This window comes from Cyclopterus lumpus, chromosome 7 (assembly GCF_009769545.1).
Source record: "Cyclopterus lumpus isolate fCycLum1 chromosome 7, fCycLum1.pri, whole genome shotgun sequence".
NCBI classification, from domain to species: domain Eukaryota; kingdom Metazoa; phylum Chordata; class Actinopteri; order Perciformes; family Cyclopteridae; genus Cyclopterus; species Cyclopterus lumpus.
Window position 1 is genome coordinate 4,822,471 of NC_046972.1, and position 23,325 is coordinate 4,845,795.

A 23,325-nucleotide genomic window follows, 5' to 3' on the forward strand; every position below is an offset into this window, starting at 1 on the left:
CCCCTCATTTCTAGACTTAAAACACTCCAGTTTAAACACATTGTGTAAATCAAATTGGTTTCCAATTATTCTAAGTGTACACATTTTGTTCAACTGTTTTTAGTAGCTGCGTAGTTCCTCGTTTTCCAGCAGTGCATTGCATTGTGGGACAATATGTCTATTATTGCCAAACTTGAAATTCAAGTGGTTTCAGTCTGCACCCTGGCAATTGTTTGTGTCTTTAATGTACACCATTTTTACACTGAATGCTACATCAAGACCGTTTGCAAATGGGACATGGCTACAATTAACAAAGCAAGCTTTCTCTAGTATTCTCATGGGTGAGTGGGAGGGTGTGTATGAGTGAGTGGGAGGGTGTTTGTGTGTTTAGGTTTAAGCCAGATCCGTTACTACAAGTTGAATAATTGTCACAGTGGTCCGCCCACTTTTGGCAGGAGGTGTGTGTGGTTAAATTTAGAGAACGTGCATGTGTGTGTGTGTGAGACAAAGTGTGTGTGTGTGTGTGCCTCTGAAATCAGCCAGAAAACACACCTACCTGTGCAGAAGCAGATAGCCAGAAGGAGACCAATGCTGGTCACACAGGGAGAGGGGGAATCGTGTGTAAATTAGGCAACAAATAAAGTGAAAAGCAATGGAAGGCCTGGAGTATGATTAGACAGAGTGGAGGGAAAGAGTACAAAGAACCATGGATTTACTAGTGCATACACACACATTAGCATTAGAGTGTAACACAGAGTGTTTGAATACGTGTGTGTGAATAAAAGCCCTCAGGGAATTCAAGCCAAACTACTAAAAGACGGTCGTATTAACTCTCTCCCCATAATTGTAGCAGCTCTGACGTAGCCAGACACCACAAACACACACTCGCACCCAGCATACACACACATTAGGGTGATACGTGATATGCACCCCCTACTCCCCCACATCGTCATCCAGCCTCTGGCAAAAAAGAAAGACAAAGTTGTCCGATGTCGTTTCGTGTAGCTCGGAGGCCACTTGTCATGGTACTCCAGCCTGTGAGTCATGCAGAGCTCCTCCGAGGGGCATCACGAGTGTTCTGACTTGGAGCGACGTATAATTTGAGCCACATAAATCTTCCACATGCACCAGGTAGTCATGTTGGATCACGTAAGAGGCATGACTATAAATCTAAATCTGTGTATATTTATATATATATATATATATATATATATATATATATATATATATAAATACCAGGCCATGCCGTTTTGCACACCCGTATCAGGAAGGTTGTAATTCCCAGCATGAAGGAACTCACCGAGCTACGAAGGAGCACGCGTTTGTAAATGTATCTGTGCAGATGGCCGTGCTCCATATCAGTGTTTCAGCCGAACGTATTTGTTAATCTGTGAAATGTGTGTGACTCTTGAGTGCAAGCCAGTGGCGGTCGGTTGCTGCGTGAAACATTTAATTACCTTTCGGCCTCGCATACTGTAAATCAAAAAAGGGCATTTACAATCAGAGGGATTACTTGGCAGCATAATTACAAGACGCAGCTCTCCAAATCCTCTGTGGTTTGAGAACAGTGGTTTGCTTTATTATGCATTTTAAAACTCTGTGTGTGTGTGTGTGCTTTATTACAGCGAATGCAACAGCAACCGAGACTCAGTCCTGTCCTACACCAGTGTGCGAAGTAACAGCTCGTACCTGGGGAGCGACGAGATGGGATCAGGTAAAGGAAATGTAGATTATCTGACCTTTCCATCTGCACTGACGCAAAACCAGCATTCAAGCTGCCAAACAGACGGGAAGTGTAAAGTAAACAACACGAGCGAGGCCGTATGAATGCATGCTTCCCGAGTGTCAAACAGAGACCGGCAGTAATGGATGTTTGCATGAAAAATGGTTCCTCAGTTTGTGATATTGTTGATCATATGTCACGCTTCCAGAGCACTAAAACAGAGAAATACTGTAGATGTTTCTTCGCGATGACCGTGGTCAGATATTTCAGACACAACATTTCATAACCCCGCAGCCACATTTTTGCTCTGCGAGCCAAGTATGTGTCCACCACTGTTTATCGCCTCATTTTTATTTACCAGCATTAATTCTAAAAGTCCCCAATGAGGCATTCTATTGAAATGATTTAGTAGCCTTCATCCCCTCTGATCTTTGTCATCAGACATTAAGACAGAAGGATAGAAACGTGTTTGATAAGTGCAGATGGCCAAACATAAATGAATGCTGGCCTCTGAAATGTGTGACCTCTCCTCAACTGTTTAGTCTGGTGTCTTTGTACTGTTCCGCCGCTAGGGGATGAGCTGCCATGTGACATGAGGATTTCCTCGGACAAGCAGGACAAGCTGCACGGCTGCCTCGAGCACCTTTTCAACCAGGTTAGTTCTGGGGGTTCGAACCATTTATTTTGGGGAATTTGTGTCCCCCACAAACCAGACCTCCATCCAATTCCAACAGGATATGACGGCAATCTCTATTCCCAAACTCACACATTGGAAGACGTGAGGACCAACTGAGATGACTTAACCTTAAACTTGGCCAAAAGATTTAAACACACGCACAAGTGTCAGTGTTAGACCCCCATGAGCAAATGATTTGGAACAGATTGTGATAATAATCTGTCAACATCTGGGCTGAGTTACCTCGAGGAGCTCTCAGTCCTCTGGTCAGGATCCTGGTTTTCTCCCTCATCCTTCAATTGATCGCCTTTTCTTTCTCTCCCTTCCTTCATTCTCTCTTTCCCCTTATATACACACACACACACACACACTGATTTGTGGTCTTTTCATCTCCTCTTGCTGCCATTTTATGTCCCTTGGCTAACCTCTTGGGCTAATCTCACCGCTATAGTTCTTTCCACATGTAAACAGCAGCTCACACACTTGTGCAAACACAAGCCGTGTGTGTGTTATAAATAGAAATATATTCTGTCTGTTTTAATTTCTGCACAAAGGTCGACTCCATCAACAGCCTACTCAAAGGAGCGGTCATGACCAAGGCCTGTGAGGAGACCAAGCACTTTTACTCTGACCACAGCCAACCAGGTACGTGTGTGTTTTGCCACAAGGAAGGTGAGAGGGTGTGTCGTCGTGTTGAAGCCATTACACCACAGATACACACACACTCACACGTTCCCGTTTTGTTACGCGAACAGAGTTCCGACAAACGGAAGATTGGACGGTTCGCTGTCGCTACATCATCCACAAGAACATCCAGGAGGACCCTTGGAACCTGCCTAACTCTATCAAAACCCTGGTGGAGAGCCTGCAGCGATTCGTGGACGGTAAGCGTAACCACGCGCCACACCTGCATGCGAGTCATATACAGTTGCAAGCCAAGTCATCTTGTTTTCCTTCTGTCCCGACAGATGGAAAGAACCAGCTCCTCCTGGCCCTACTGAAGTGCACAGGTAGAGTAACATGTCAGCGTTATAGATGGAGACCAGTCCAAAGTCAGAGCAAGGCGTCGCTGACTAATCAAACTAGATAAAAACCCAGCTCCAAGTTTCTCATAACTGGAGTGTTTCAAATGATTCCAACAATTTAGAGCACTTTGCAAATGAGATCCTCCGGCCTATGACAATACGGCCAGTTCTCCATCAGGGAATCTGCAGCTCCTTAAAACATCATCAAAGGTTATTCAATTAAAACTGAAATATATTATATAATATCCATGTGCAAGTTGTTTTGATTTCACCAACTAAGATGAGGCAGATGTTTTTATTTTCCATATTGAGCACCTTTCCAGGTTGTTTTGTGTGTTTGTTGTCAGAGCACATGATGCTCCAGTCACTTTGAACTGTGCTCAGTGGCAGACGGTGCTACCTAATGGGTGATATCCTCTCAGGGGATGGAGCCTAATGGGAAAAAGTATTTGTACCAGAGCAACTCCAGGACACGTATAACGAGGAAGGTGGGAGGTTGGGATGCCTTTACCCTCTACTGCCCACTCATCATCCCCCATAATCTCACCCTTTGTACCCCCCCACCCCAGACACGTCTCTGCAGCTGCGACGGGATGTGATCTTCTGCCAGGCGGCGACGGGCGCACTGTGCACGCTGGCGGAGCAGCTGTTGGCGGCGCTGCGGTCGCGGTTCAACAACGCCGGCGAGTACCAGGAGGACGGCAAGGAGACCAGCCGCAAGTGGCTGGAGCAAATATCCGCCATCGGCGTGCTGCTGCACTTCCAGTCCACGCTGGCGCCACACCTGGTGAGCACAGATGTTCGGTTTTCTCTTGACGAGACGCTGCACATTTTTGTGAATTATAGCTGTCCTCTCCTGCATGGCTTCTTACCATCTCTTTTTCTCCCCCTTCCCCTGGCAGAAAGAGGAGCGGACCACGCTGGAGGACACCAAGGCGGCCCTGTTGGACTTGGACAAAGTCACTGTGTTCTTCAGGCAACTGGAGGATGAGTGTCTAGTTGCAAGTAAGAGACTCCATCAAGAAACTCTGACTCTGCCCATTCAAACCACACCGCTGCTAATGAGCAGCTGTATGGTATCGACCAACTCTGAATAAAGTTCCATTGTGTGGATGTGTGGTAGCCATTGAGGGCGAAATTGACGTTTTATCATTGCAGATTTTCTTTTCTTTTCAGTGAAACGAGACTGAACAGGGAACTAAAACAACACTATAATGGCTCCATAAATCATCTTCAACAAGGGCACAGCATGCGGCCTCCTAAAGTCCTCGTTATCCTTGTATTAAAGATGAAACGGCCCCTCGACAGGCTCTGAGGGGGTATCGTTCAAACTAGAGTGCTGCTCTGAGACGCATGAAATACCGACGCATATGGAAGCAGCCATAGATATGCGCAAGCAGTACTTTAAACTCATGTGCAATACTCCGCTGCATGAAAATGGTCAAACGGATTTTGTGGTTTGCATCGCTTCCAAAAGAATCGCTCAAGGTCGAAGCGTTTGCTTCAGAGCCAGCGTTTGAATAGAACAGTGAAATGCAGCAGTTTCAACTGAGATTGCACCGCAGGTTGTTCATCGTGGGCTTTGTGAGCGCCGTGAAGTGACCGGGGCGCATTCGTGCCTTTTTACTACCACTCCGTGTCTGTTTTCACCGAAGGTGCTCACCGGCCACCAGGAGCCTTAAAGCCAACCGATACAAAAGGCCGACCGCTTCCTGAATCGGTTCTCCTTTCAGCCGCCTCAATGTGGCCGGCAGAGATTTGCCGCTTAAAGGAAAAGCCCAACATGCACTTACCATTTTGTGAGGCAGGGCGAAGGATGATGCAGGGGATTTGTTATTCTGGGATCGCGCTCTGCAGCAGAAAGTGTTTAGTGTACACATGGCTATGTGTATATTTTGCACCAACTTGCAAACCAATGCGTGCACATATTGCCTTGGTCATTCATACTGCACACTACGTAAGTAGAGATGTGCACAGTGCTCAGACCCAATCTCCTACACTTTGATGTCAAAAAAACAAACGAATAGTTTTTAACCAAACGTCTTCGCTGAAGTTGCATTGTATGCTCAGAATGCTGCAGTGCAGGCAAATGGGTTGTGGCTACATCCTCCATTGGGCAGTATCGATTTGCTAATAGCATCCTCAGCAAGCCAGGAGCTATCGGTGGGGCAGAATCATGTGTGCACCACAGAGTCTGAGGCATCGCGGCCAATTCCACAGTATTACAGCTTGATGGGTTCTCCAGTAAAGAGCGCTGATCCTAGAGGTCGCTCAGTAAAGGTCGTCTTTTCCATTTTCTCAGAACAGCTCATGTGCCACAGTCAGAAACCGCTGTAAGTTATACATTAGTACTACTTGTGCATTGTTTGTAGAATCAGGAAAGGTTACCGCTCTGCTTACGAGTGACGTCTAAATTGTACATACGTCATTGTCTGTCCATTTGTCCCGCACATTAATGTTATCAGAGTTTAATCCTGTTGCTTTAAAAAACAGTGTGTTTGCCAGAAGCTGCTACATTAAAAACAGACGTAACAATATGTGTCGTGCAGATTTTCCCAAAATGACTAATACGCGGGGTAATTACCGATGTTACATATCAATGGACTTGCGTCATGTTTTTCTTTGTTTCCATTACCGTGCACTCTGTGGCAGTGTCAAAGCCGATGCTGGAGACACGGGGTCTTTGATGGCATCAGGAAACCTGGACTTCTGACAAATATAGAGTGAAAGGACTGTCAAACTTCACTCCTTCTTTTAATAATGCAAAATTGTGAATTTCAGTGTTTTTGTTCACTCCAAAGACCTCACTAACAAAACGTCTGAGGCTCGCTGACTTCATGGCCCATTTTCTCGTGTTGAGTGAACAGCTAAAGTCATAATAGTGCATTCCTGTTAACGTTCTGTGTCTTATGTATTGCAGACACACCGGTTTGCTACCAGGTGGAGGGCAGCCGCCAGGCCCTGAGGGTCACTCTGTACCTGGACAGCTGTCACTTCAGCGAGCTGCCCACCCGGCTGCAAAATGGAGGCAGCCTCAAGCTGCAGACCGTCCTCTTCACCAGGGGTAAGACTGGGCTAAAGGGTGGAGTGAAGTGCAACACTACACAATGATGGGGCGAGTGGGCCTGGGTGGTGGTCCTTTTTTAAAATACAACATCTGTCTACCAATATTTTTTTTGTTTCAGCAAGAACTTAAAAAAAAAAAACTACATTAAAAGGTAGTTTAAATTCTGCGTAATCAAATACAAAATAGAAAAAACAAGAGAGTAATGCTCATCACACTGTTTGGGTCAAAGGTGCCGAATTCAGGGAGGGTAGTATTGAACACGGAGGAAAACACTTCCTGCACACTAGACAATGAATTGTACAATTTAAAAACACTCTCGGAGCATTATGCAGCCTCTTACACAGGCACATTTCCTGAAAACTCGACATGCATTTATTAAGTTATATTGGAGCCTTTTTCTGGCCGTCGAAGGACGCTCCACCTTTTGAGTTCTCCTCTGCTGCCGTGCGCCTTCTAGCTCTCCATCGGTCTCTGCTGGCCGAGTGCAAACGGACTTGCGTTATGCAAATATCCATTCCAATGATTCAACAGGAACAAGTGCTGCAGCACAGCCTCAGAGCCATTCAGCAGTATAGATATGTGGTGGACCATTGCCACCTACTGGAAAATAGTATTTACTGCAGGTTGGGGGAGTGTTACGATAGGTGCTGATGTTTGTGAGAGTGCATGGCCATATCTCTGAGAACTATATGTCCTCATATGGTTTGAAAATCCTCTTTAAGTCAGGAGATTTAGAGCATTCAACAATCAAAATGTTGGTTTCACAGTGGAGGTTAGGGATACGCTCGGGGCTGGTTGGGTCGGACGCATTTTCAACATTAAAATGATGTCCGTGTTGGTGTAAGTTTGTACCATGATGAGGTCTTGAAGATGCGAGGGGTTAAAGTCGGAGGACTTGAACACATGTAAACTCGTGCCTGTGTGTTGAGCTAACTCCTCCTGCTCTTTTCCTCCAGCACTGGAGCGTCCAGAGGGAGTGTCCCAGCAGGACTACGCAGCCACGGAGGAGTTCCAGCAGCGCACCAACGCTGTCTCACTGGAGAAAGTCAAGGCCTACTACCGCAGGCTCAGGTGCGCCATGATACACTGCGTCGCAGCCCTCACTAGCGCTCGGGATATATTCCTCCTTAAAGGGAGAGTCCACTCTGTGGTGTTGCGTAAGCGAGCAGAAAAGCAGCTTCGCCTGCTGTTTGAAGGTCTAGAATTGTTCAAGTTGAGAGCTGAATCATTCAGCTGGAGTAATATCAGCTTGTGTGGTATTACTGCAACACGCTCGATTAAACCACTTATTTGGTATTGTTTATTGCCCTGTAAAATACTATTAATAATATGGCTGTGATGTCTTATGTGTGTGAGGAAATTACTCATGCAACATCAAGAAATTATAAAATATGCACAGTAATATTCTCGAAAAATCTGTCGATCTCCGTACTATATGCAACGAGATATGTTTTCTTTCCCCCAATAGGGCTTTCTATTTGGAGAAGTCCAATCTCCCGACGGACTCGAACACCACAGCGATGAAGATAGACCAGGTAAATATACACGTATTCTGTTACATTTCCCATTTATTGCCTTGGCTGTCTACAGTCTCCGTGGTCTTTCGTCTCGTGACTTGTATCCTGTTCTTGTAACATGAGTCCATTTTTTTATATATTGTTGTGACTGAATATAAATGCAAGCGCAGATACTGGGCCTTGAAGTTAGAGACCTGCAACCAAGCATTTCAAAAGTAAGATGGAGTCCTGTTCCCTCCACTGGAACCCCTCCAACACCATCCCCTATTAACTCCAACTAACCGCAACACTTCAACATTATAGAACTGCATCCATTTTCAATTTGTTAGATTAGAAAGTAAATCCTAGTGTCCCAAAACTGACTGTAGCTGAATTAGATTCCAGTGATTAAAACTGAATAGAACGTAGTTTCAATGTCTAGAGCCTCGTTCTCAGGTGTTCATTGTCTTTCAAAAGAAAGGCTCCAAAAGAGTTGAACCTCTTTGTGTTATTTTGAATGGTTTTCCTCTTATTTCTGCTGGTGCACCATCTTAGCAAGTCAGTTACTCTATTTAGTTTAGTATATTGAATATTGAAATAATACATCAAGTGGTGGGAGATCATTTTACTTTTTCACTATCTTTTTATTTTAATAAAAAATGTGCTCTAATTTAAAGGGACAGTTAACCCCAAAACATATATTAACATAATCCGCAGACCTTGTTTGCTGCAGTTTCTCCATTTAACTGCTCACAACAAGGTTTTTGGATTATCTGAAGTGCCATGTGAGGATTTCTGAAAAGAGACGTTCAATGAGTGTCCTGTTGTCCCGTTATATTTGAGAAAAGGCAGACATCTCTACAGTCAATATTTCACACCAAAACCATAGACCGATACATAGCACTACAGGTAATATATATATATTTGTAATTGTTTTGCGGTGAACTGTCCCTTTAATTGACATTATTACTGTGTTATTCGTCAGTATTAAGAGTGTAATACAAACAAGTTTGTTTTATGGTTGTTCTGAAATACAGGTTTAAAAACCTAACCGTGATCTGAATGACTTGGTAAGATGGCCACCTTTGCCACTGTAACGTCTTGTTTGCGGTCCATTAAACCACTGACCCTCTCCTCCTCCTCCTCACAGCTACTGCGACCCCTCAACACACTGGACGACCTTTGTCGACTGATGCAGTCCTACGTCAACGTGCGCCCCGAGCGCCCAGGGCCACCCGTCTGGTGTCAGCGTGCTGTGTGTGTCCTCCGAGCTGTGTAACCGCCCTGGGCGCCTGCCACATCACCATGTGCGGCACAGGCATGCAGAGGTCAGCCTGGCGCCACGCCGACATTATTGTAGCGCTCGTTTAGTGCCACTAGGCTGTCGGCTGCAATAAAGATTAACACCGCCTTGCCCCACTGTTTTGAATACGTTTCCCTGACCCTCCTCACCTGTTCTGTTCTTCACAGATGTACCCTAAATGTGACGCTGGAGCAGGCGATGATCTTAGCCAGGAACCACGGCCTCATGCCGCGCTGCATCATGCAGACCATGGATATAATGCGCAAACAGGTAAAGATCAGGGGCCGTTTATGCCTCGTACGGCCTCCCCACTCACTTGTGGGTTCTTGCACCCATGTTTTGTTCATTAGAATTTAATTTAAGAAGAACTACGACTGGTAATACATTTGAAATCCGTTTTACAAGAATAGAAAGTGAGTTTTTCCTCCCATATTGAAAGTAACACTTTAATGCGTCACAGTACAATTTGATTGGAAATATTAATTTGATCAACTTTACTCTCTTACTTTAGTGATAACGAGGTATAGCCATATTGTCACTACACAAATCTACTGAAAGTATATTCACCCAGACCCATTCCATGTAGATCGAATGTAGTTTTGCCTACCACAAAGTCTCACCATACGGACCATTTTGGATGCTAAGCATTCAGTGTATTACGGTCATTGTAGAGCTCATAGCATAATGTTTCTTTTTTTGCCAGGGAGCAAGAGTTGAGCTCTCTGCTAAAAATCTCAAGGTCATGGACCAGATGCCTCCATCATTCCCAAGGTATGTGCTGTATGAAACCTCTTCCAATGCCATCGTACATGATGTGGTCCTGAGACGAGGCGGATTCTCCTCATTTCGTGTTTTTTCTTTCACAACAGGCTCTTCAAGCTCTGTTTGCCACCTTCGGATGGAGATTTCTAAGAAAGCCCGTCACTTCCGAGAAGACATCAGAGAACGATTGAATGTGAAATAGGAAGAGATGATGAGAGGTGACAATAACAGAGGTCTCACCGCTTTCTTTTCCAAGAGATGCTCCCAATGGAAAAACCCTTGCTCCCCCCCAAACTGCCCCAGTTACACCGGGATAATTCCACCATGGATACCACTAGTGCAAAGTACAGGCTAAACAAGACTGTACAAATGACTAATGACAGCTACTAGGGAGCACCGACAGTGAGACTGATGCAGCTTGAAGCTCCAGACTAGTCATGTATTGTTTTACTGGGAAGCCACCCAGATAGAAGTAGCATTGCTTTATCTGCCTGCCTGTCTGCTTGTCTGTCTGTCTGTCTGTCTATCCGTCTTCACAAGGTCGACAACTGGTGCAAAAATGTTCACAACCCAAGTGAAAGGGCGTGGCCAGTTTGAGGCCTCACACAGAAGACACCAACAGCCATGGCGCTCCTCACCAAGCCGTTGCTATTAACTGGATTAACCAAACTACCTGTAGCTGGCCGTCATTCCTAAATGCAGACGCTATCCGCTTGCGGACTGTAACAGCAGCCTCTGTTTGGGCTGGCGTTCCGCAGGGCTCGATGTTTGGACCCCGTGTGAAGTAGAAATACTTGAATACCCTCGCATGTACGTAGTTAGCTGAACAGATGCAGGAGGACTCGACAGAGGGATGGAAGTAGGGACCGAGGGACAGGTGAAAAGAGGGATAATAAAGGGGGTGAGGGGGCTGCTCTTTTTCAGCCCTTTGCATGTGGTTACTGTGCAATTACTGTAGGTTTAGTGTGAGTACTGTATTACTGCACTATATGAAGGATAGTTATTTATTGTGTCCGGAAGGAGCATTTTTATCCCTTACTTCTACTATATCAGGTATTAAAGAATCTAAAAGCATTCCAGCCTACGTATTGAACAGTATTTAAAGGACCAATGGCATGCCTTTTTTTTTTCTTTTTTTTTAATAGACGTAACCGCTTGTTTATTTTATTTATATGTATGGACTTTGATCACGTCAGGAAGTGTTACTTGGATCTTCAGGGAGAGCAAAGGAGGGAAGATGAACAGAAGCTAGCTAATCAGAATCAGGACAAAGGAAGCTAAAGCGAAACCACGCAAGGCTAAGTCAACAGGTTGTTAAATTATTAATATATTAATTCAAATGTTCTAGTTGAAGGATTGCCTTCTGTTAGCTAAGACATTATTTTAATATTTTTTAAAAGATTGTTTTTTACGTTTGTCTTGGATCTGTTGTATTCACTGTGGGTGTTGAAACGAGCACAATAACTGGTCCATTCAAGTCGCAGTGTCAGCGAAACGCAAACAAAGGGATCGCTTTCAGGACGGGAACACAGTAACATTGTTTTACTGAAGATTTTAATTTCTTGTACAGACCAACTGTAATGATGTCAGCGGAAAGGAGAGGAAAAAGGAGATAGGATACGTCCGAGTAATGCTTAAATTTGATTATTTTTATGAAGATAGTATAGTATATAAAACATTTTGTATTCATGCTCGTGCATTGGAAGAGAAGCGGCTTCTCTTTGCTGAGCGTAACCTCACTGACAACTTGTTTTGTTTTTGACTATTAAAAAGACCTGACGAGCATTTCATGAATCTGTCTCGACATGCTGCACTCATTAGGCAGATCCCTTTCGCCCTTTTAATTGTTTTATTTATTTAAAAGCAGTCTGGTTCCAAGTGAGCATGTTGGATGAGTCTCCACATCCCTCGGCAGTAGCATGGCCCCTGCAAATGGACATCCCTCTTTTGGCACATAAGACTCAGCGGATATCATCTCCCTTATTAAATTCACTCGTGAGCAGCGTTAGTCACCATCATCTGGTTTTAAGCGTGTCACCAGTAAAAAAAAAAACACAGATCTAATGACTGCAGCATGTTGGTGTATCCGGACAAACAAATATGTCACTCATTACACATTTATTTACATTATTCTAATGTTGTTGTTTTTTTGTATATACCTTATTTGCAATTTTATGTTGCTTGAAAATAACTGTACAAAGGATCTTTGTTGAGTCTTTCTAAGATTATCATTGTAAATGCAATCTTAACAAGCTAGTAAATAAAATGTTCACAGTGTGACGATGTGTTTTATTTTCTTCTTCAGCAGCAAAGTGGCCGAGGACATGTGTCCAGTATGGAGTTTTTTTTTTCTCCTTCAGTGTGTCTGGCTTTCTTCTTTTGGCATCTCACCACCGCATGTTGACAGATCATATTTTTACAAGTGCTGTATTTGTCGTTTGCCAACTGCAGAATGCCTTAAAACAAACATAGCTTGTCATAGTTTTAGGTGTCCATTACACTGACGGAAGTCAGAACCACTATGAATATTGCATAAACATGCATCATCTTCTTAGCTTTTAAAAAAAAAAAATTATTATAGAAAAAAGGCACCTTCATTTTCCAAAAACGAAGTAATCTATTTGTCCGTGTTTTGCTGACACAGCAGACCAGACGTCATGGCATTAGAAGAGGATGGTTTAACTTTGCATTCCTGGACCATTAAATGAATGCAGATAGCTTCTGAACTGCTGATGACCGACGTGATCAGACTGCATTCCCCCTCCTGGCCGTGTCTGAAAGGGAATAAGGTAAAAGCAGCTACCGTGCAGTTTTTGCGTGGTTATCGCAATTGTTTTCCACGGTGGGGGGGCGACGACCGATCATCCGACCGCATTCATCACACCAGCGCGCACACACAGACACACACACAGACACACGCACGCACACACACAGACAGACACACACACACCAGCACACACCCCTCAGCACCGGTGATGCATCCCCGCGGCGGCAAGGACACGGGCAACTCCTCGTGAGAGCCCTCTCGACTTTAGGATGGTGCAGAAGTCTCTGGACGGCGGCGTCTACCCAACTCAAGCCGAGGAGAGGAAGCACCGGGTCGGCTTCGTCGGACTGGACCCTGGCGCCCCCGAGTGCGGCAGGGATGGGGCGCTACTCATTGCGGGCTCGGAGAGCACCAAGCGGAACAGCATCCTCTGCAGACCGAGGTCCAGCATCTCCGCGGGGAGACCCAGACCGTCGAAGAAGAACGCCAGCTATCGGAAGCTGCAGAATTTCCTGTACAACGCGCTGGAGAGACCGCGGGGATGGGCGTTCATCTACCACGCTTACGTGTAAGTGGATGCTCGGACTCCGCCCAAGCATGTTGATTCTGGCACAGTGGCCCTTTGGGGTTTGGGATTAAAACACCTTTTTTTGGGAGGGGTGTGGTGGCATGCTTTGGCTGCTGTGGAGTTTTGCGCTGATGATGCTCAGATGGCGCACTAAAGCGATGTCATGCTGCTACATACAGCCCGATGAAAGGAGGGAGGGGGGGGGGACTTCACCTGCAGAACTTCCGCTTTAAGTCTGAACGTCTTGCAACTCGGGCTCGTCACGTCGGCGGCTCGTGCCCGTCACACTGCGCGCGATTTAGTTTACTCGTCGAGATGGAGTTCCCGTGTGTTGCGGCAGCGAGTCTTAAGTTTCAGCACCGCGGCCCGGTGGACAGCTCCGCGCCGCGTCAGTGCTTCCGCTCATTCACCTCGCGGCCCGGCTCTAGGCCGTGTGCGTGTGCGCGTGTGCGCGCGTGTGTGTGTGTGTGTGTGTGTGTGTGTGTGTGTGTGTGTGTGTGTGGTGGGGGGGTGTTCTGGATACCACAGCCCAGAAAGCCTGCATGTCTGTGAGCTGCTTGGTGGTCGAACATGATCGCTTTGACTCCAGCGATACTGTCATGAATAATGTGGTGAGAGGTCAGATTGGAGCAGCTTTGGTGTGCTGCTCCAATCAGAATCCAGTGGAAAGCGTGTTGCGAGTTAGTGTACAACTCGGGCCTTCCAAGCAAAGCCATCCAGCTCACAGAAGAGCATCCGCCTCCATTACATTTGTCTGTGTTCTACATTATTCATAGCCACCACACTTCATTTAACTTCCAGCCAGCTGATTTATAAAACTATCATGTGCCGGATCTCTCTCTCCTATCTCATTAGTTCTCCGGCTTATCTCTGCTCCAGAGAAAGAAAACAAAGCGACACTGCTGCCTTGCGCACTGACGACGAGCCTTTCTATTCGACCTGAAATGTCAGGCAGGTGTTTTGTCCGGGCACCTGTCTCCTGTACGGATCCATCCAAGAGACCGATACAGAGATAAGGGCTCTGATTTATCTTCTCTCATGTGGCTTCAATAGGAGCCTTGTTACTCTGTGTCCTCTTGCAGGAAGCACAGGACGAAATTGAAAGTCTTCCGGAGCTGTGAGATGACAAATTTGTGTCAGTTCTGCACCAAAGTGTGACGAGGGACTAAACTGGAAAAGACGGCATAGAGACTCGGGCAAACGAAAGTGATGGATGATAGAAAATGATGGATCGGTTGAAAAACAATATGAATGTTGTGTCCAACTTACCTAAAGTGCTTCAGAGCGACAGAATGAGGACACGTTCCAGTTATTCACTATTCTGCTAAAGGCTGGCAAAGGGACAGTTAGCGGACAGATGCTGGTTGCCAAGCCAACGTGTGAACTATCAATGTGGAACATGAGCCCTTCTTCCAGAATGCTCCCTGTCATGCAGCCTCCTCCTGTCTCTTTCTCCCGTTTTCTCGTTTTTTGGCAAAGAGGTGTCTGATGGGAGGTGGAAGTAGAAGAGTTTGAATGTGGAGTCCTGTAGTTGGATTACGGCTAGGAATGGATTGTGATCCTACTGTTATTTTGTATCTAAAGCCCTGGAAAGCTCTTTGGATATTTAGATATTTAATACGGTTGTCCCCTCGTGACGTTGACACGAGAATGCACCCTCGCTCAATTTGACACACTAAGTGGTGCGGCTGCTGCAGCCTCACTTGGCCAGCCGTTGACTAGTCTTTTTGTTTTAGGGTAGGAAAGTCCCCTGACTGAAGGAAATGCAATAGCATAGGAGCAGAACGGCCTTTGAATGGTTTTCAGCGGTCGACCTGACTCGTCCAAAAGAAAATGGCAACCGCTGCTTGTTGTTGGGGCTGTAAAGTGTTGTCGTCGCTCCCCTAAAAGGGGGAGGGAGGCGGGTGGCTGGCTAGTTATCGTGGTCGCTAGGTAGGTTGTCCTTCTACAGAGCGGTGGGGAGGGAGGTGGAGGGACCAGCCGTCCTCCCTTCAGCTCCTTTTCTGGAACCAGTGTAGCATTGAAGCATGGTGGAATTAGCCAGCAAGCTAACTAGCGAGCTGTCAGCCGTCGGTGTGCTTTGCTACGCTCCAACAAAGAGTGTGTGGATGGAGCATCAGGCTGTTGAATCTTTTGTCATGTCCTCTGGTGCTCTGCACTTCGTAACGTTACCACTCGTTTGAGGTGTTATGTAGCAAGACCTCACTTCTGGCAACAGGGTGTATAAAAATGGCCGCCGCTTTAAACTGATTTGAGTGGGATTGTCCGCTTGAATTCTATTTCAAGTGGCCGCTGTGATAAGAACAGGTTGAACTCTGTAAATGCTAAGTAAAGATGCTTCAATGCTTACTTTCTTATTGCCTTCATTATATCGAGTGTTTCAAAGGAATTGTCTCCGATAGCATCGGTGTTGTCTTTTCGTTATATAACCTTAGAAATGATCCTTCACATCTCTCCTTGACCTTGTGACGTTTTCCATGTAGGTCGAGGAAACGTGGTGCGGAAAAGACGTAATCTTTTCACTTTTAACTATTTGACCTCGGCCCCTGTCTGATAGCAGTAAGCGTACGGTGGCTAGTGTTAGCAAACTTAAGATAAATGTAAAACTGACATTACTCGGTCTCTTTGACTCTTTACACCATGTTGCATTTATCATCATCCTGTTGATATCACTTGTGGCCACAGCTGCTATTCAGCAGGCGGCTGTTTTAAAAGAAAAGGGCTCCGATGAACTCTCAGTACTTGTGAGCCACTGGCTGATGACCATAGTGGAGCACGTAGCAGTTACAGAGCTGCATGCTAAATGTGCAAATAAGCCAAAGTTTAAGTTTCCCTCAAAAGGGATATTATGTTGGATGTCTTGTGTCTACAGCACACACCCGCTGACCCAAGTGGAAAAAAAGACCAGTTACTGCAGCTTTAAAAAGGGTCAATATAATCTAAATGTACCTTTTAGGGTCTTGCCTTGCATTAAGCATGCTTTCCTTTTCCTCTCCCCATCAGTTTTATTATTATTTTGATGTACTTTCCCCTCATCTAAATCCTAAGTAAACATGACAACACAAGGTACCCCTGTGGCTCATAAAGGAACACGATGAGAACACAAAAGGAGCGTCCTAGAAAGTCATCGCCACCCTCAAACATCCCGTGAGGAGCTCACAGGGTGGACACCGCAGTGCAAGCACATGGCACTATTGGCACCATAGCTGCTCGGTGAAAAAGCCCCCCTTCCTTATTTGCTCTCCTCTAGTTCGTCGCAGTCTAAATTTAGCATGACGATTGTGTCTGTCTAGGCAATGTAGGGCTGAGGGGGTCGAATCGATGTTCCTTTATCTGCAGCTCAGGAAGAAATGCAGGCTTTTCTGTTTCCAACAACAGCCCCCCGCCCCCCTCATCTTGATTGATCACGTTCTCTGTGATATCTTCTGGACCTCTATGGCAACAAGTGTGTGTGTGTGTGTGTGTGTGGTATCTGAATGTTACATTATTAGTAGTTTAAACCCCCGTCTGTCTAATCATAAACAACTGATTATTCTATTATTATTAGCACTAGAATGAAAGCTTTAGGTACTAGTATAATGTAGAAAATATTAAGTCTGGAAACATACGGTATTAGTTAATTTCACGTCACTGTCATTTCTACAACTTGTTGTGGAACCCTGGAGACAAACATCTCATTAGCCTATCAAGATGAAACCCCGCAATCGAAACCTTATACACATAAACGTACTGTGCCATTTAAACTACTATTTCAAAGCATCAACAACACACTAGTATGTCTTTAATACTTTGTACACCTTTTAATCTTTGTGCAGGCTCCTGGATTGTTCCAGCTCAGTACATCGACCCTCATTGAACACAAACATAGAAAGGCTTTAGAAACAAATATGTAATGCCTTATTTGTTTGTTTGATTTTTTGCTGTCGTTGCAGGTTTTTACAACACATAATTTGTTTATTGTCCTGATGAGACCTCATGCATATTAGTCCCATCTTTGTGTATGCAGAGAGAGAGGCTCTGCACATCTGTAGAAGCTAATCGTTCGACTGTCCGGGTTCTGCCCCTCTCCTTCACCAACAAGTGTCCTCATTAGGAGGTCCTCATGAGCTTGGCAATGGCGGGTCGAGAAAGTAGCATAAACCGATGTCCAATTAGACTCATATGTACTGTAGACTCGTGAATTCAAACCAAGACGTCCTATTTACGGATGTGTTTCCAGTGTAGCTCCATAAAGCGTTGTGTCAGTCTCCAGATGGTGAAATGACAATGTCGATGTGACGGTTCAAAGGGCTGCTGGTGAAGACTGTGCACACGTCACTTGCATCGTCACTCCTCCTCCCGGGAGGAGTTGTTCACCAAACGGGCGCTAATGAGTTCCAGAGAGGAATTTGTGTTTAGCGTCATTCCTGGTAAATATGGAGGATATATACATTTGGAGGTCTTACCACAGAACCCTCTTCTGTCAGACCATTACCTCATAACTTTTGAGTTTATACTCCCGGAGTATACACCGTTAGTCAAAAGTTTCTACACCAGATGTCTAACTGACAGTGCTGTAGCTAAATTTAAAGAAGCGATTCCTTCTGCATTTGATTCAATACCACGTCTCAATGTGACGGAGGACTCCTGTGCTAACTTTAGTCCATCCCAGATTTATCATATTGTCGATAGTGCTACAGGCTCACTGAGAATGACACTCGATAGCCCCACTGAAGAAAAAGACAGTGAGGCAAAGGAGGTTTGCTCCCTGGTAGAACCCTCAGACCCGCGACCTAAAGCAAGCTTCACGAAAGCTCGAAAGTATATGGCGTTCCACCAATCTGGAAGAATCACGCTTAGTTTGCCGAGACAGCCTTAAAACATATAAAAAGGCTCTCCGTAATGCCAGAGCAGCCTATTACTCATCAGTAATAGAGAAAAATAAGAACAACCCCAGGGTTCTCTTTAGCACTGTAGCCAGGCTGACAGAGAGTCACAGCTCTGTGGAGCCGTGTATTCCTATAGACCTCAGTAGTAATGACTTCATGAACTTCTTCAATGAAAAGATTTTAACTATTAGAGGCAAGATTGATGATCTCTTGCCCTCAACTACTGCCGATCTGTCATCAAGAGGAGTGGCCTTGGAAACGGCTGTATGCCCTGGTGTATATTTGGATGGCTTTTCTCCCATTACCCTAGACCAATTGTCTTCAATGGTTTCTACTTCTAAACCGTCTACCTGTCTCTTAGACCCCATCCCAATGAGGCTGCTTAAAGACGTGTTGCCTTTAATTGGCACCTCTCTGTTGGATATTATCAATGTGTCTTTGCTAACAGGCCATGTAACACATTCCTTCAAAGTAGCTGTAATTAAACCTCTCCTGAAAAAGCCCACTCTTAATCCAGAGGTGTTGGCTAACTACAGACCAATCTCTAACCTTCCCTTCCTCTCTAAGATCCCTGAGAAAGTAATCGCAAATCAGTTGTGTGACTTTCTACATCAGAATAGTTTATTTGAGGAGTTTCAGTCAGGATTTAGAAAACACCACAGCGCAGAGACAGCACTGGTGAAAATTACAAATGACCTCCTAATTGCATCAGATAAAGGACTCATCTCCGTACTGGTATTATTAGACCTTAGTGCTGCGTTCGACACCATTGACCATGACATCCTATTACAGAGACTGGATCAGTCGATTGGCATTTCAGGTACCACACTAAGTTGGTTTAAATCCTATTTATCAGATCGATCTCAATTTGTATTTGTAAACGATGAAGCCTCAATGACCACCAACGTTAATCACGGAGTTCCACACGGTTCTGTGCTTGGACCAATTTTATTTACCTTTTATATGCTTCCTTTGGGCAATATTATCAGGAAACACTGCATAAACTTTCATTGCTATGCAGACGATACTCAATTATATCTATCGATCAAACCAGAGGAGACCAACCAGCTTGCTAAAATTCAAGAATGTCTTAAAGACATAAAAACATGGATGACCTGCAACTTCCTGATGTTAAACCCAGACAAAACTGAAGTTATTTTACTGGGCCCTGAACACCTCAGAGATCAATTATCTGGTGATGTGGTTTCTGTAGATGGCATTTCCCTGGCATCCAACACCACTGTAAAGAATCTCGGCGTTATCTTTGACCGAGACTTGTCCTTTAACTCCCACGTTAAGCAAATCTCAAGAACTGCATTTTTTCATCTACGTAACATTTCAAAAATCAGGCACATCTTGTCCCAAAAAGATGCAGAAAAGCTGGTTCACGCGTTTGTTACTTCCAGACTAGATTACTGCAACTCCTTAATATCAGGCTGCTCTAATAAGTCTCTTAAGTGCCTCCAGTTGATCCAGAATGCTGCAGCTTGTGTACTCACAAAAACTAAGAAAAGAGATCACATTACTCCTGTATTAGCTGCTCTGCACTGGCTCCCTGTGAAATCAAGAATCACATTTAAAATTCTTCTCCTCACCTACAAAGCCTTGATTGGTGATGCACCATCATATCTTAAGGAGCTTGTAGTACCATATTGCTCCACTAGAGAGCTGCGCTCACTAAATGCGGGGCTACTTGTGGTTCCTAGAGTCCTAAAAAGTAGGATGGGAGCAAGAGCCTTCAGTTATCAAGCTCCTCTTTTATGGAACCAGCTTCCACTTTCAGTCCGGGAGGCAGACACAGTCACCTCATTCAAGAATAGACTTAAGACTTTCCTGTTTGATAGTGCTTATAGTTAGGGCTGAATCAGGTTTGCCCTGGTCGAGCCCCTTGATATGCTGCTATAGGCTTATAGGCTGCTGGGGGATGTTTTAGGATACACTGAGCACCTATCTCCTCTTCTCTCTCTCCTTATGGATGAATTTACATCTCTCCATTGCACCTTATTAACTTTGCTTCCTCCCCGGAGTCGTTGTGACTTCACGTCTCATAGGGTCCATTGGACCTGGAGGTGTCTGATGCTGGTGAGCCGGCCTCCCACGTTGGCCCTGCTGATGCGCCGCCCCCTCCTCTCTACCTCCTTCTGTTTCATGGATTGGAGTTCCATTCATACATTGTCATATTCATGTAATGTGTTTATGTAACTTTGTAAATGCTGTTCATTCTGTACACATGACATCTATTGCTTCTGTCCATCCGGGGAGAGGGATCCTCCTCTGTTGCTCTCCTGAAGGTTTCTTCCCTTTTTTCCCTGTGAAAGGTTATTTTTAGGGAGTTTTTCCTGATTCGATGTGAGGTCAAAGGTCAGGGATGTCGTATGTGTACAGATTGTAAAGCCCTCTGAGGCAAATTTGTAATTTGTGATATTGGGCTATACAAAATAAACTGAATTGAATTGAATTGAATACAGTATGCTAAACACTGGTAAGAGCAACCTGTCAGAAAAAGACTGCAACCCCGAGTGACCTTGACAGGAGAAAACTAGACCTCGCTTTGAATAATACATTGTCGACAAAATCTATACTGACTGTAAGACGACTTTCCACAGGTTTACATACGTCCTAAACCCACAAGTTGCAGACTGTCCTGAGAGCTTCGAAGAGCTCACTTTTACCAAGCAAGCACTGACTGCTGTGGCCACCGGTGATGTATTGTATGCCACTTTTTTTTTTAAACACACACACTATAGAAGCAAAAGAGAATGAGCATGGATCGAGTGTGCCCGCTTGGCTTTTTGTTGTCTTTCTGATGAAGAATGACAAGATCATGATAAAGAATGAGCTCGTCCGTGGAGCTGCTACACATAACATTGATCCCTGTCGGTTTCGTCCCGCTTTGCTGACGGCCAGCGGGCCGCTGCCAAGAGTTTGATAACAGAAACTGCGGCAGCAGGAAAATGGAAATGAGGTGAGCTGCAGTTCTTGTAAAAAAAAAAAAAAAAAATACAGATATTACAGTAAGGGAATCCAGAGGATTGATGAGGGTCCTTGATGAGGAGGATGAAAAGCTCTTGATGTCAGGGTAGATCATGTGAAAAATTACAAAATAAGTTTAACTAAATCAGTCTAGATTTCTACCATCTGAGAGGGCTTTAAGTCACAAGTGTACATAAGGATCTTACTATAACTCATATATATGTATGCTCATATGCATGTATGCTACCGGTCCAGCACCAAACGGCAGACAGTAATAGTTAGCGTCTGGCTGTGAAGTTAGTGGACCTTTTAGCAGCTAAATTGATGAACCTTTTTTTCTCACGGTGGAGGCTAAACGGAGCCAACTCCAGATAAATGCCTTTCATGTCAGCCCCCGAAAACCCAGCCCGGCGTCGCCAAATCGTTTCCATTGAAAGAAGCTAGAAGTCTGCAACGCTGACAAAGATGGAAGCGGATCAGTTGTTTGGACGGATTATTCTGGATTTTTTTTTGTCAGAGCACTCGATTTATTGATTTATTGAACAAATGTTTTTGAAGAAGATTGATGACCTCTGCTTTAAATGAACCTGATTATTTCGCTTGTCTCATATTATAAATTGGCAAAATGGCGTCACTCTGGTGTAGTGTGAGCTTTAATGTGCAACACCTCATCCTGTGCTCGGGAAGATACTCGCTGACAGTATCTCTACTGTGATTAATGTTAGTTGCCTCTTTTAACATCCGGCATCGTCCCAGTATTGGGATTCACCAGGCGCTCTCCATTAGCTCATGCCCTCGGATTCCTTCCAGTACATCTTCTCTGAAGTGAGACCCTCAGATCGAGCCTCTTCCTCACGTGTTATGGTCCATCCAATAGAGTGCTCGCCCTGATGCTCTCTGACAGTCTTCTGAAGGCGTGACTGCACATTCGATTTTTCTTCCAAATCTACTTTAAAACATCCGCCATCACTTTTCTATTTGATCCAACAAATAAAATCCTTATTTTGTTAATCTTTGGATTTTTTTTATTTTTATGTTTGGTCTATTGTCCCATTCTCAACCCTTTAATCACCTCTGACATTAGCTCCCATCCTATGTTGAAAAGGCTGAACAACAGGCTGCAGTGAGGAGCTAATCGACTGACACAGTGGATACACTCATTCTGCCTGATAAGAACTGGCGCTCGGCTGATGTTACCCCACCTTTACTCACTCGGTGGTTGGATTTCCTGCACTTCATAAAAACAATGAATCCGATTTGTTGAATTTGTTTAAGAACAATCGGATCCAGCTGAACATGTACCTGATGCCACCCGCTCCCCTGCCTCCCTTTCTTCTTTCAGGACTTCTTTTCCCTCGTCTCTTTTTACTCACCCCAACTGAGCTGCAGCAATTTTCTGCAGTTCGTCTTCCTCCCACTAATGAAGGCACCGCCCAGGTTCTGCGGCTTCCAATTATTCATTCAGTCCCCAACCGTACCCTCTTAAGCTTTAGGATTGATTAGCAGATCGGCAATCGGTCTTCATGGTATATTACCGCACGCCATCACCACAGCTGGATATTAAATCTAATGTAGAAATACCGCACAGGGTCGGTTCGGCTCTAATGGCTTCTAGTAATGCAGCTCTATAGTTTAGCTTTTATTCTAGAGTTTTACCACTACTTGTTTTTTTTCAAAAAATAGTCTGCGGTTTATCCAGATGGACTGGAACATTGTTTTTTGAAAGACATAACGCCAGTATGGTCATTAGAATATTTTGATGTGATTGTCCCATTCATAGAACTTAAGTTTGGTTGTGTTTGTGGAACTGCTCCATGCAGCGAATGCGCATGATCGCGCGGCCCAAGAGTGTGTTAGTTTCACAGCTGCTATAGCCGTACGCTTCTCCAGGCTGCTCCCCTGATGAAGGGAAAACAGTGACATATATACTTTGGAATAAAATATATAGATATATATAACAAACTGTTTTTGTTCTCCTATCTCTTCCAGCTTCCTCCTGGTTTTCTCCTGTCTCATACTTTCGGTCTTCGCCACCATCAGAGAGTTCAAAAACAGCTCAGAGAGTGCCTTGTACATCCTGGTAGGTACAATTTAATTAGCTGTAAACCGACACTGAAC

The 23,325-nt window shown here is 44.7% G+C and overlaps 2 protein-coding genes across 2 annotated transcripts in view; both read left to right on the forward strand.

The window, feature by feature from the left end:
• Nucleotides 1–12,308, forward strand: part of prex1 (phosphatidylinositol-3,4,5-trisphosphate-dependent Rac exchange factor 1) — a 71,638-nt gene extending 59,330 nt beyond the window's left edge. The window contains 16 exon segments of the mRNA XM_034536857.1: nt 1,605–1,693; nt 2,275–2,357; nt 2,933–3,023; nt 3,134–3,262; nt 3,347–3,388; nt 3,973–4,190; nt 4,306–4,408; nt 6,324–6,467; nt 7,427–7,541; nt 7,939–8,005; nt 9,117–9,184; nt 9,186–9,249; nt 9,251–9,294; nt 9,437–9,539; nt 9,973–10,040; nt 10,139–12,308. Coding sequence (XP_034392748.1) covers nt 1,605–1,693; nt 2,275–2,357; nt 2,933–3,023; nt 3,134–3,262; nt 3,347–3,388; nt 3,973–4,190; nt 4,306–4,408; nt 6,324–6,467; nt 7,427–7,541; nt 7,939–8,005; nt 9,117–9,184; nt 9,186–9,249; nt 9,251–9,294; nt 9,437–9,539; nt 9,973–10,040; nt 10,139–10,181 — 1,471 coding nt within the window. The 3' untranslated portion in view covers nt 10,182–12,308.
• A 759-nt stretch (nt 12,309–13,067) lies between these two features.
• LOC117733674 (potassium voltage-gated channel subfamily KQT member 2-like) overlaps nt 13,068–23,325 on the forward strand; it is a 44,331-nt gene continuing 34,073 nt past the window's right edge. Inside the window, exons 1-2 of the mRNA XM_034537474.1 lie at nt 13,068–13,366; nt 23,197–23,287. Of these exons, the coding sequence (XP_034393365.1) occupies nt 13,068–13,366; nt 23,197–23,287 (390 nt within the window). The remainder of the gene's footprint in view (nt 13,367–23,196; nt 23,288–23,325) is intronic.